General features: G+C 39.6%; 1 protein-coding gene across 5 annotated transcripts in view; it reads right to left on the minus strand.

The window, feature by feature from the left end:
• Positions 1–13,790, minus strand: part of heg1 (heart development protein with EGF-like domains 1) — a 127,351-nt gene that overhangs the window by 11,830 nt on the left and 101,731 nt on the right. For 4 of the 5 annotated variants that reach the window (XM_048599325.1, XM_020526793.2, XM_048599328.1 and 1 more), the window contains 7 exons: positions 10,536–10,658; positions 9,102–9,187; positions 5,161–5,219; positions 4,879–5,036; positions 2,245–2,379; positions 628–670; positions 492–529 (listed from right to left, as the gene is read on the minus strand). In XM_048599325.1, coding sequence (XP_048455282.1) covers positions 492–529; positions 628–670; positions 2,245–2,379; positions 4,879–5,036; positions 5,161–5,219; positions 9,102–9,187; positions 10,536–10,658 — 642 coding nt within the window. The remainder of the gene's footprint in view (positions 1–491; positions 530–627; positions 671–2,244; positions 2,380–4,878; positions 5,037–5,160; positions 5,220–9,101; positions 9,188–10,535; positions 10,659–13,790) is intronic. The other variant, XM_048599326.1, reaches the window with a different exon arrangement.

The following is a 13,790-nucleotide window of genomic DNA, read 5'->3' on the forward strand; positions in this document are numbered from 1 at the left end:
CACCACCATCTCAGGTTCCCCTCCAAGTCACAAACCACCCTGACTCAGAACTATGTCCACCTTCCTTCATTGTGGTTGGGTCATAATTCTGGAACTTCCTCCCCTTGTGGATGTCCCTAATCCAGACAGACTGCAACAGTTCAAAAATATGGCTCACCACTACTTTCTCCAGGTGAATTGGGGATGGACAATAAATACCGGCCTTCCCATGATACTCATATCCCATAAAAAAATTACCCAATTCACAGCACTAACAGAAAGCTAATGAGAAACTGTAGGAGTCAATCTATTTCCTATTTATAATATCAATCAGGCAGCTCAAATCTTTACTTTTTGGGAGGACCACATCAACATTGACATTTTATATGAATAATGTGTGTCCCATGACTCCTCATTATGTACATTATCACGAATGCCATAGCTGGAGCACACTGAACAGTGATGTTTCATTTCACATTAAATAAAACATTAAAGAAAACCTGGTAACTTACGATTTTTGCAGTTGAATCCTCCAAATCCAAACATACAACTGTGAATTACAACAAAGATAAATCAATATATTTTCTCAGCTGATAATGATCTGTTAAATTTGCGATCAAGGGAAGGATAATTTTGTAATCTACTTACGGAGCACAGGTTCCGTTCTCTAACTTGTAGCCATCATCGCATGCTGCAATAAAAGAATAAAAATGACTGTATGCCACCACCAAAACATTAAAATGATTTCCATATTTTCATTCACACATGAATGCAGGTAAAAGCAGCAGGAGTGCACCATGCGGTCTGTGGAACTCACTCTGCCATTCATTACAATCATGGCTCATTTTGTGCTTCAAATCCACCTTCCTGCCCACTCCCCACATCCCTGGACTCACAATGGGAATGAAACTCAGTCTATCTCAGCCTTAAATGTATTCAGCATTAGAGCATCCACTACCCTCTGGGGTAGAGAATTCCAAAGATTCGCAACATTTTGAGTGAAGAAATAGCTCCTTGTCTCTGTCCTAAATTGATTGGCCCTTTTTCCTCAGAATGAATCCTCAAGGTTTAGATTCTTCAATCAATGGAAAAAATCAGCATCCACCATATCAAGCCCCTTCAGGAGCATGTATGTTTCAGTTTGATCAGCTGTCATTCCCCTAAACTCCAAGGAAGCTGGGCCCAATTTATTCAGCCTCTCACACCCCAGGGACCAATTTAATGTACCTTCACTGTACACCATCAAGTACAAGTACATCGTTCCTTAAAGTGAAGATCCAAATTGCACAGAGTATTCAAGTGTGATGCTACCGAAGGCCTGTACAATTGCAAGGCTACTGTTGTATTCAAATGCCTTCATGATAAAAGTCAACATGCCATTTGCCTTTTTAATAATTGCTTTCTATAACTGCGTGTTAGTATTTATTGCTCATCCCTAATTCCCCTGGAGAAAGTGGTTGCGAGCCACATTTCTGAACCGTTGCAGTCTGTCTGGTATAGGGACAAAGTCAGAATTTACAATGACACCAGGTTATAATCCAATTGATTTATTTGAAACCACAAGCTTTTGGAGCACTGCTCCTTTAAATAAACCTATTGGATTGTAACCTGGTATTGTGTGACTTCCAACTTTGTGCACCCCAGTCCTACACCAGCACCTCCACATCATACTTTAGGGACGTCCACAATGCATTTCTGGTACAAACATACCCACAATCTCTCAGAGCATCAATATTTGCAAATTTTATACATGTTAAAACATATTCTACTTTTCCATTCTTACAGATAAAGAGGTTAGCTTCACATTTCCCCACATTATACCTGATCTGCCATTATGTTGCCCAGCCACTTGACCTGGCTGCACCTCTTTGCACCCTCTCTGAATCCTCCTTACAGCTTATCTTTCTGCCTAGATTTTTAGATATTCTCTAATCGACCTGTTCAGAAACACATTGACACCTATTACATTCCTTTGGAGCAAATGAGACTCGAAACAGGGTCTCCTGGTTCAGAGGGGCACTGCTACCACATCACAAAAACCCTTGTCTGGCTGTTTTGCATTTTAGGTTTTTTAGGTTTTTTTTCAATCAACCTGTTCAGATATGCTATCACAAACCTCTGGAACAGGTGGAATTTGAATCCCTGCCTCCTAGCTCAGAGGTAGGGACCCTACCACTGGGCCACAACAGCCTTCCCCTTAGATTTTTACCATCATAAAACATAGCATATAATCATTGTTGTGATTCAACTGTTAGCATAACACACCTCGACATGAAGGATCCATGGTATTGTATTTGAAGTAGCCATCTTTACACTGGCAGTCTGCAATTCCATTATGATCACTGCATTCTGCAGTTGCATTGTCACATTCAGGCACTTTCAGGCTACATAACTTTTCAGCTGTGAATAAAAAAAATATTTAATTAGTAATCCATATTTAATTTCAATCTCTAAATTCTACTTGTCAATTTCAATGAATTTCATTTGTTAATTTCAAATCCCCACTTCTTTTGTGCATTCACTGATCCAGAATTCAACAAATCCATTAAAATCAAGGATGGTAATTAATGCAAATAACCTCCAACTGAACAAAGTAATAGTCAACAGGACTGAAATTATAAATGAGTTACACAGATGAATCATTAGAATCATAAAGACAAATTTATTATTAATTATTTGAGGTTCAAATACGGGGTGTCATCTTACATTGCAACAATAGCAGACTTGCATAACATTCCTGGATACCTCAACTCTATAACTGAATACTATTAACACTTGTGAAACAGCCATATTCTTTATTTTTCATTCTGTAAAATATTGAACACACTATGAGGATGGAAAGTGATACCTTACATTAAAATGTCAATACTATTTCTTGAGTGACCTGATGGATGAGAATTTTAAATTGCAGCTTTGTGGCAGGAAGCAATCTTAGTACATTTTTGTTTTGATAGCTTTGAAAGAGGATTAACTTACCTCAACAGAAACAATTAAACAGTGCACAGGTATAAGTCTGAGTTTAAAATAGGATGCAGTAAAATTCTGAAACAAAGTCAAAAATTGCAGAACTAGGTCTGAAGAGGGGTCACTGGACCCAAAATGTTAACTCTACTTTCTCTCCTCAGATACTGCCTGACCTGCCGAGTTCTCCATCAATTACTGTTTTTGTTTCAGATTTCTAGCATCTGCAATCCTTTGCTTTATTATAGTGGAGTGAAACTCTGTTCTTTTAGCCCATCAACGAGAGATGTTGAGGACGAGAGCCTGTGATAAACATTTACAGAGCCCAATCCTAAGTGTATGTAATTTGTGGTTTTATTCATGCTGCACAGAATAACGTGTTATAGTTAAAGAGATCAAAAAGACAGCTGTTGTGGGCAATAGAACTTTCATGCTTTTGTGGCAAGGAAGTAACTTGAGGTTAAATTCAAGAAATATGATTAACCAGCACATAGCCTAAAGCTAGCTCATGTTATTGCCACCCTGGAAATGCAACTAATCATGGATTCCAAAATAGATCTATAAGATTTCCAGCTTAATTGCCAGGCTAAGTATCAACTTCATGAGTATAAAAAAGACCTCTTGTTCAATAAGAGATAGTAGGAACTGCAGATGCTGGAGAATCCGAGATAACAAGGTGCAGGGCTGGATGAACACAGCAGGCCAAGCTGCATCATAGGAGCAGAGAAAGGATAGTTTTCAAAAAGGTATTGGATGGGTACTGAAGAGAGAAAAAAATGCATAGCTTTGAAGAAATGACCCCATAGCTGAGCTGCTGTTATACAGCAGTGCATAGGTTTGACAGTCTGAATAGCTTTCTTCTATGCTATAACCATTCTACCATTTTTTGTTACATTTATAATTTGGAGAAGCTGGGTCTGTTGTCCTTGAAGGAGAGAAGCTGGAGAGAAAATTTTATAAGAGTATTCAAAATCATGAAGTATTTAGATAGGGTAAATCGGGAAAAACGGAGAACCTATTTCCATTGAAAGATGGGTTAAAACCAGAGGACACTGATTTATGTAATTGGTAGATAAAGCAACAGTAACATGAGGAAACTTTTTTTTGGAAGCAGGGAGGTTGAATCTGGAATGCACTGCCTGAGAGTGTGGAAGAGGCACATTCAATTATGGTTTTCAAATGGGAAGTAAATGATCAATTAAAGAGAAAATACTTTCGGGGCTTCAGAGAAATTACAGTGCAAGGAACTAAGAGAGTTGCTCCTTTAGCTAGCTAGCATGAATATGATGGGTGAAATGACCTTGTGTTCTATAACCATTCCATAATTCTATAAAATGAAAGATATGGAAGTTTTGTAAATTCCTTAAACACGGGATTTGAGTGGAGTCTAACAACTTTTCAGTCTGGGGTCTGCTTTTGCATCAAATCTAAATTGAAACTGAAGATCTTACATGAAAAATGATTTGGGAGTCTCAATCTGATGTTAGTTAGCAAGGGCCAACAACACTAAACTCTTTATATTTATCACAACTTATTGTCACTTGGAGACATGGCTGGCATGAGAAGGTGAAGTATTTACCTTGTTGCTTTGAAGGTACAAAGAGTTACAGTATATTAGACTGAGGTTTCTTGTGTCAGAACCCCTCTAAGTATTCATTCGGGAGGTCAGAAATATCCATACATACTGTCACTGCATTACTCCACCAAATACTTCCATGAAATATTTTAAATGCAATGTTGTTTGCTTCTGCCAAACATGAAATACATGGTTCGGAGAAGTTTGTCCATAACAGTTATTCTAGGTTTAAGTATAGGAGGCAGTTATTGGTGATCTAAGTTTATTGGATTAATTTAGCATTTAATCTATTGTTAAGTGATCACAACTAAAAAGTAGAAGATTAACTGTAATAGTGGCTACATGAAAGGCTGTTTCTTTACCTTTATATGATAGCTGATAATTCAGAACAAACTGACAGCTTCCAGTCTTAGATCTGCAACTCTCCATGTAATTTTGCACACTACTCAGTACCTCAGGTGCTGTCACATTGGCAGGGAGTACAAACATGTTCAAGATAGACACACTGCCTTCAGTCTCACTGCAAACAACATGTTAAATTGTTAGTATTGTCACCCAGTTTAGTTAAAGTTCATGAGATATTTATGTGATTATCAAATTGCATTGGGGCTCTAACAATTCAATACAGTTTGCTTTTATCTTACCTTAAATCTGCAACGACAGATGCATAGTAACCATTCAGAGAAAAAAGAGATGCATTAACCTATGGGAAAAGAAACAAAACATATGTAATACGTAATAGCTATACTTGATTTAAAAAAACCTCTTCTTAACAAGATAGATTCCTGAACCAAACCCAGAGACTATCTCAAGTCTAAATGACATTTTCATTGGCACTGAAATTCAAACATAGTACATGAATTGGCTCCCTTTCAGAAACATGTTATCCTTGGACCCAAGCTTCATAATGATTTGAAGTTGGCAACTTCTCCAAGTTTATGGTAATCCTTCCAGAGTAACCCTTTTTCTACCTCTTAACTACTACAACAGGCTGGAGTGTGCTGACTGATAGTGCAAACTGGAAAACATGTACAAGACTGAAATATCCATCAATTTCTCACCTCCAGTGATTGCATTGACAGAGGGATCCTTGCAGAAAAAAAAACACAATTCAGTCAAACATTTCAGAGATGTAAGATCTACTTCAGTTTATTAACTTGATTCACTATAGCAGGGGTTTATACAATTCCCACTGTTCTGTTGTTCATGTGCCATTGTCACTTTAAGGAATTGACCTAGTTTGGACCATTAGCAGGAGCAACCTGCAAAGGAACCAGCAGCAGTGAGGTATTTCAATAAAGTTCAAGTTCAGGCTGGGCCAGTTGGGAGCAGCAACTGTCAGAGGGAGAGACCATTATCGAATTAAAAGTGAATACTGCACAATGTTCAACATCATTCACAGCTGCTCAAACGCTGAAGTAGTCTATGGTGAGGTGCAACAAGTCCTGGACAATATCCAGCCTTGGCCTGCTACGTGGCAAGTAAAATCTGCCACACAATGACCATCTACAACATGACAGAATCCAACCTTTGACCCTTGACATAGATTGCATTATCATCATTGAATCTCTCACAATTAGCATCCTGAGGGTAACAACTGACCAAAAATTGAACTGGCCTAGCCAAATAAATATTGTGGTTAGGAATCCTACAGTGAGTAACTGACCACCTGATTTCTCAATGCCTATCCACTATCAACAAAGTATAAATCAGGAGTGTGATAAAATACTCCCCACTTTCCTGGATGACTGCAGCTCCAGCAACTCTCAAGATGCTTGGCACATCCAGGACAAAGTCTGTTTAATTAGCATCACATCCAGAAACACTCACTCTGTCCACCACCAGCACTCAGTAGTAGCAGTGTGTACTATCTACAAGATACACTGTACAAATTCACCAAGGATCCTTTGGCAGCGCCTTCCAAGCCCATGGCCACAATAATCTAAATAGACAAGGCTAGCATATACATGGAATATCACCATCTACAAGTTCCCCTCTAGGCCACTCACCATCCTGACTCGGAGACATGTTGCCATTTCTTCAGTGTCGCTGAGTCAAAATCCTAGAACTACCTCTCTTACTGCATTTGGATATGGATTTCTTCTGTATCTGAGGAGCTGTGAATGGGTGCTGATCATTGTGCAATCACCAGCAAACACCCCTGCTTCTGATTTTATGACTGTGGGTCTACCTACACGAAACAGACCGCAGGGTTTCAAGAAGACTGCTCACCACCAAACTGCCAGGGCAACTAGGAATGGGAAATAAATGCCAGCCCAGCCAGCAATGCCCCAAACCCATGGATAAATAACTAGAAAGGTTGCAAATCAGAAGACTAGTCAGAGGGAATGGCGTCAAGTTAGAGAGTCAGAGATCAAGAAGCACCCCAGCAAATGGTGCAACTCAAGTCAGGTTAAAAACGTTAAAATCAAAACCTCACAATGTTCAACAGGATTACAGCCCTATTAACTTATCAAAGTTAAAGCAGTGGGCAATAAATGCTGGTCCAACCAGCGATGCCCTCATCCCATGAATGAAAAAATAACCAGAGAAAAAAAGAAGAGTCAGTGGACCCGAAATGTTAATTCACCTTTCTCTCCACGGATGCTCCCAGACCCACTACATTTTTCCAGCAATTTCTGTTTTTATTTCTGAACTTTTAACAGAGACTCATTGTACTCTGGTCTCCTTTCAGACATGGATATTATTACCCTCCTGGTGTTATGATTGGTGGCTGCTCTTGAAATAGGTTAAAGACCTGGTTTTCTCGATATGTCAGAGCTGCAATGTTGCCAGAGGCCAAGCCTGTTGAGGGAAGTGCCCCACAAGTTCACTGCCATCCTTCAAAATAAGACAAAGATGTTCCCAATCATGGCTGTTTTCGCAAACTGCTGGCAGGCTAAGCCCATGTGCCCACTGAGGTTTGAGGTTCACCCTCATGAGGACAGACAAATCAACAACCACCTTCTTCAACAGATGCAATCTCCAGCAGCATTGCTGCTCCGACATATCTAGGAGGCTGAGTCTTCAGCATAATGAGCATAACATGCTCATGTCCTCCCTGCCCTTGTGTTGGCACAGTGCTCCTCATCACAATTTGTCACCACCAAAACAGCTGGGCCCAATGGCCAGTGATGGTCTTGCTTGATACAAGCAATGAGGGAATGACTGCCTGGTACCCTTGCTTTGCCCAAACTATCCTTGCACAAATGCCCCCATGCCTCCACATGAAAGACTGTGAGTTCTTTTTAAGTAATGGCCACTGTGTGCCAATGAATGAGCTCTTCTCTGCGCATTCCATCACATATGCAACATCAGGAACTGCCTCACTTTTATAATTCTTCCCTCAAAATGACTGTGATGCGGGAGCATGTTGATAAACCAATATTCCAATTGATACCGTGATTTTCCCAGCACATCTAACTCCAACATAACTTCCCCCCACACCCAACACCACTTACACCACCTTGGAATGCAAACTCAGGTAGTTAGATGGTGACAATTTTAAATTCTTGTATTCTAAAGTCTCTAGCCCTCAGTACTTGTGCATTATTTTACATGTAATTATTAAATAAATCCAGTAAAACACCAAGTTTTTATTTCCTATCCTAAAAACAGCTGCAGCATCAATTGACATGAGATGGAGGAATTCTAACCACATGTTTGCTTGCCACAAAGCAATGTATACTTCTGGGCCCATTGCTTGCATGCTTAAGCTCCACCGTAATTTAATGACATGTTAGTTCTTTGGTTAGTCTAAGTTATATTAGACAATTGAAATATACCATTCTGTTTGGCAAGTACATATATAGAAAGTCAAGCTAAAATGCTACCAAGGTTACAAAACACACCAATAAATTCCTTCAGATATTTAAAGTTTGAAGAAAACTACATGTTGAGTTCCTCCCCCAATCACTAATTCTTTCATGTAATTTTTATATGAAATTTGCAATGCCTGAGGCAGGCTTCAATACTTTAGCCAACTTCATTGCCTCACACCTTTAGTACTTGGCAACATCTTCAACCTCATAACATTTTCCTAAGGTTGGAAAGAACAAAAAAAGCAAAAAAAAACAAATTCAAGTTGGAAAATTATTGCATAAAGAATTGTCTAAGAAAAGACTGAGACAAAAGCAAACATGAAGATGGTATAAAGACATTAGGGAGAGAATACTAACCGACAACTTCTTGCCAAGCTGCTGACAGCATATTTTCAACATAGTACCAGATGCCATTGCATAATGAGATCATTAGTCTACTGAGGCAGGCACGTCACGCTAAATACAGCAAACTCTGATCACATACATAAATGGTGGGTAAATAGCATATTTCATTTTTTATTGGTGGTTTACAAACTTGCCTTTCATATTTTTAAATATATTAAATCAAGATGGAAGGGCTCTTCAAAAGTCAATGCAAGACAGAGGCAAGTTATAGAATTATGTATAACCAACCTAGATAAGCAATGTTAACCAACACAGGTCACGAAACAGAGAAAAAAGATTTAAAAGTACCTTTATTAAAAATATGTGTTTCAGAGATTGTTAAATATTCATGTCATCAGTGTTTTTCAAGCCAAACTTACCATTTTTAAAATCTCACTTTCTAGATCCTGCATTCTTGAAACACGGGATTTGTTGCCACTGTAGAAAATACCTGCAAAGGTCCTTGCTATGGAACAATAAAAAACAGAATACATTTAAACAACTACCTATACAAAACTGAAAAGCAGATTATTCAGATATGGCTTTACTTTCAAATCTTCAGAGCAACATTCAGAGGTGCATTCTATCAGATGTTAAATCAAGTCACATTAGTCTACAAAGATACTCAAAAAACTATTCAGAGAAAATAAGGAGATTTTTGCTGGTGTCCTGCCTAATGACTTATCACTTAATCAACACCACTGAGAAGGAGAAGGACAGCAGATACTTGAGGTCACTATCACCTGCAAGTTCCCCTCCAAGATGTACGCCATTCTGACTCGGCACCATATCACATTCTTTCACTGCTGCTGAGTCAAAGTCCTGGAACTCCCTCCCTACTAGCTCTATGGCTCCAAGTACATCAAATAAACTGTAGTAGTTCAAGAAGGCAGCTCACAACTACCTGCACAACAGCAACTAGGAATGGGCGATAAATGCTGAGCCAGCCACTGAAGCCAAACTGACCTAAGGCTCAGTTCTCCTAACAATTTTCCTAGTAATATAGAGTGCATTCTTATACTCTCTAAATAGTTGCAGAAATGCAATCAGCTATATTTAATCTACAAGACTCTTCATATAAGACCAGAAATTGACTACCCTCAGATGCACTAAACTATTAAGCCCCTAAAGAACCACACCTTTACAAGATACAAGGCAGCACACACTATATAATATAAAATCAGTCAAATAAAAGCAAAATACTGTGGATGCTGGAAAAGGATGTAAAGGTGGAGGACAAACAAAATGAGAATGGTTCCAGGAACGTGAATTCAGATATGGGAGTTGCTGGAGTTGTTCTCCCATTTAAAGGACATTTGATAGAGGTATCCAAAATAATAAAGGATCTGGATAAAATAGACAGGTAGGAAAAAGACTATTGGCAAAAGAGCCTAGAATCAAAAGACATTGATACAAGCCGAATGGCAAATCAAGTGAAGCGCACATCAGGAAAGTATTTTCACAGGATCTGGAACGCCTTGAAAATGCAGTGGAGGCAGGTCTAATTATGATTTTCAAAGAGAACTGAATAACTACTTGAGGAAAAAATTCAGGACTACTGGGAAGCAGGATTAGATGAGCAGTTCTTACAAACAGGCATCCTGTTCCAAAATTCTGTGATCTTCTGATTCTCTTAAGGTGAAGTATGTTGCAGTTTGTGTGGCTGTGCAAATGGTTTGGCTAATAAGGACAGCATAGAAAAGTCAGGTGAAGGCAAATTTAAGCTTTTTAAAATTCATTTCTAATATCTCTTGCATGACAGAAGCTAAGGGCTCCATGAACTGCTTCTCCAGAGAAACAAATCATTTTCTTACCCAAAGTGCATCGTGTTCCCTTCTCAAGGTAGTAACCAGGGTAACATTTGCAAGTGAAGGAGCCCAAATTATTAACACATTTTGCCCGAGATGGACATGGATTTGAAAGACATTCATCCACATCTGCTTAAAGAAAGGACAAATTATGAAGCAAAAATTAAAACTGGATTAGAAGTAACAAAAAAACAGTTTAAAGAAGGGAGCTTATTTCATTAAAAAGTCACTTACAACACAATAATACAAACTAAAATAAGATGATGCTAAGTAAATTACACAAAGATGCAAACTATAATTAAAATAATAATTGAACATTTCTAAATTTAGATGATGACGTGAAGTTTTATTTGCTTTTATTTCTGTCGCAGGGATATGAAGTATCTCCATTATTCTTCACTTCCTGCTAGCATCTTAGACTGTGTTGAAAGTTGAAACAAGTGACTTGCTGTGCCACCTGTTCAATGGACAACAACAACTTAATTGGCATCTTTGATGTAACAAAATATTCCTAAATACTGCACAACAGCTTTATGAAGCAATTGATGGCATGGATCCCAACAACGGAGCAAGTAAAATCTGGATGCTCAAGAATTGAGAATTAGAGGAGCACAGATATCTTGCAGGGTTGTGTGATTGGAGGGAATTACAGATATAGGCACAGGTAAGGCCATGGAGGAATTTGAAAACAAGGAATGTTTACATTGGAATACTGCTTGATTTGGTTGCTAATGTGAGTGAATACAGGGGTGATGCATGAAAAGGATAAGGGTAATGGCACCAGAGTTTTGGTTGGCTTCAACTTTTCAAAGGGTTCTAAGTTGACGACTAGTCAGGATTGCATTGATATAGCCAAGTCTATTGGTAGCACAGTGTTGAAAATAGATAGTCTTGGTGACGGCAGAGATATGCAATCAGAAGAAAATCTAAGATTGAAGTTTGACCCATGATGGTGAACAGTTTGGTTCAGGCCAAAGTAGTCACCAAGAAATAAACTGGTAGCTATGGGATGCAGTTTGTAATGGGGACCAATACTAATACTTTTGATCTCCCCAATATTTAACTGGAGTAAATTGCTGCCCATCTAGCATTGGATGTGGACAATAATCTGATAATTTTTCTACTATTGCTGAAACGAGAGTTATGTTGGTGAAGGAGAGCTGAGTGTTGTCAATGTAAGAAAGTTGATGCCTTGTATTTGGAATAACGTGAATGAGAGGCAGCACACAGGTGAGAAATGGAACAAAGAACAGTATGGCACAGGAACAGGCCCTTCATCCCACCATGTCTGTGCTGACCATGATGCTATTCTAAACCAATCCTTTTGGATTACGCACATTTGGACGGAGCATTGAGTACAAGAGTTGGCAGGTCATGTTACAGTTGTATAGGACTTTGGTTCAACCACATCTGGAATACTGCGTACAGTTCTGGTCGCCACATTACCAAAGGATGTGGATGCTTTGGAGAGGGTGCAGAGGAGGTTCACCTAGATATTGCCTGGTATGGAGGGCGCTAGCTATGAAGAGAGGTTGAGTAGATTAGGATTATTTACATTAGAAAGACGGATGTTGAGGAGGGACCTGATTGAGGTCTACAAAATCATGAGAGGTATAGACAGGGTGGATAGCAAGAAGCTTTTTCCCAGAGTGGGGGACTCAATTACTAGGGGTCACGATTTCAAGGTGAGAGGGGAAAAGTTTAAGGGAGATATGCGTGGAAAGTTCTTTACGCAGAGGGTGGTGGGTGCCTGAAACACGTTGCCAGCGGAGGTGGTAGAGGCGGGCACGATAGCATCATTTAAGATGTATCTAGACAGATGCATGAATGGGCAGGGAGCAGAGGCATACAGATCCTTGGAAAATAGGCGACAAGTTTAGATAGAGGATCTGGATCGGCACAAGCTTGGAGGGCCGAAGGGCCTGTTCCTGTGCTGTAATTTTCTTTGTTCTTTGTTCTTCTTTGTTCATGGTCCGTATCCCTCACTACTCTGCCTGTTCATCTGTCTGTCTAAATGCCTCTCAAACTTTGCTATTATATCTGCTTCTACCACCTCTCCTGACAGCGTGTTTCGGGTATCTACTGCCCTCTGTATAAAATATTTTCCTCATACATCTCCTTTAAGTTTTTCCCCTCTCATTTTCAACCTAGGTCCCTTGTATTTGGTATTTCCACCCATACAGATACATGAGGTGTGTGTTGTCCCTGTTGTAAAGCATCCTACCAGAAGTGTGCAAATCCTAGTTGTCCCTGAGCTCCAAAGTAACATGTTGAAGAGAGATAGCAAGAATTGCAGATGCTGGAGCCAGAATCAATACAGTGTGAAGCTGGAGGAGTGCAGCAAGTCAGGCAGCATCAGAGGAGCAGGGAAGTCGACATTTTGCGTTTACACCTTCCTGCTGTGCTCCTCCAGCTCCACACTGTATTAACATGTTGAAGGGTGATGGGGTGTGTATGTGTTGGTCCGACAGCAGGCATGATGATGTGGTGAGCTTGGTGGCTAATGCCAATGGTGTGGATGAAAAGTTAGGGAGGATGGTTACCATAGAGCATGCAAGGATAGTCCAGTGAAGAGGGCTTGTATGCTGTCTGACCTGCTGTGCTTTTCCAGCTCCACATTTATTGACTCTACATCTGTGAAGAAACAGTTTAATGATTGCTGCAACAAATTTCAGAAAGCTGTAGCCAGCAGGTGTATTGCTGTGACTTACATTTGAGTAATTTCAGGAAACAAGTGGAGAATATTAAGTGGTGTTTAATAAAACGAGTGGGTCTTTACTAAGATACAAATACATGGAAATAATGCAGCTGCCTCTCAACTGCAAGCTTATGAAGTTGCTGTTAGAAGTGTGAAAGTTGAAGGGAAAGATTTTCTTGACATCAGAATCTGACATATTTTCATTCACATTTACAGCCACCTGGCTCACCACATCATCATGCATGCTCTTGAGCCAACTCACACACATCATCCTTTAACACATTACTTTGGACTCGGGGACAACTAAGACTTTGCACAGGGACACACACACATAGCTCACACGCCTACACAAGATGCATCTTATGCCACTTGCTTTCTTAACGCTCCTTCATTGTAATTACTTGGAGGCTGCCAGCCTCTGTATAGTTCACATTGCTTTCCTAGTGCCTGCTTCACCATTCATATTGATCATGGCTGATCATTCAGCTCAGTATCTTGTTCCCACTTTCTCCCATACTGTTTGATCCATTTAACCCTAAGAACCCACTGACTTCAGTGTTGAT

The sequence above is a fragment of the Rhincodon typus genome, chromosome 7, assembly GCF_021869965.1.
Source record: "Rhincodon typus isolate 14 chromosome 7, sRhiTyp1.1, whole genome shotgun sequence".
Lineage (NCBI taxonomy): Eukaryota > Metazoa > Chordata > Chondrichthyes > Orectolobiformes > Rhincodontidae > Rhincodon > Rhincodon typus.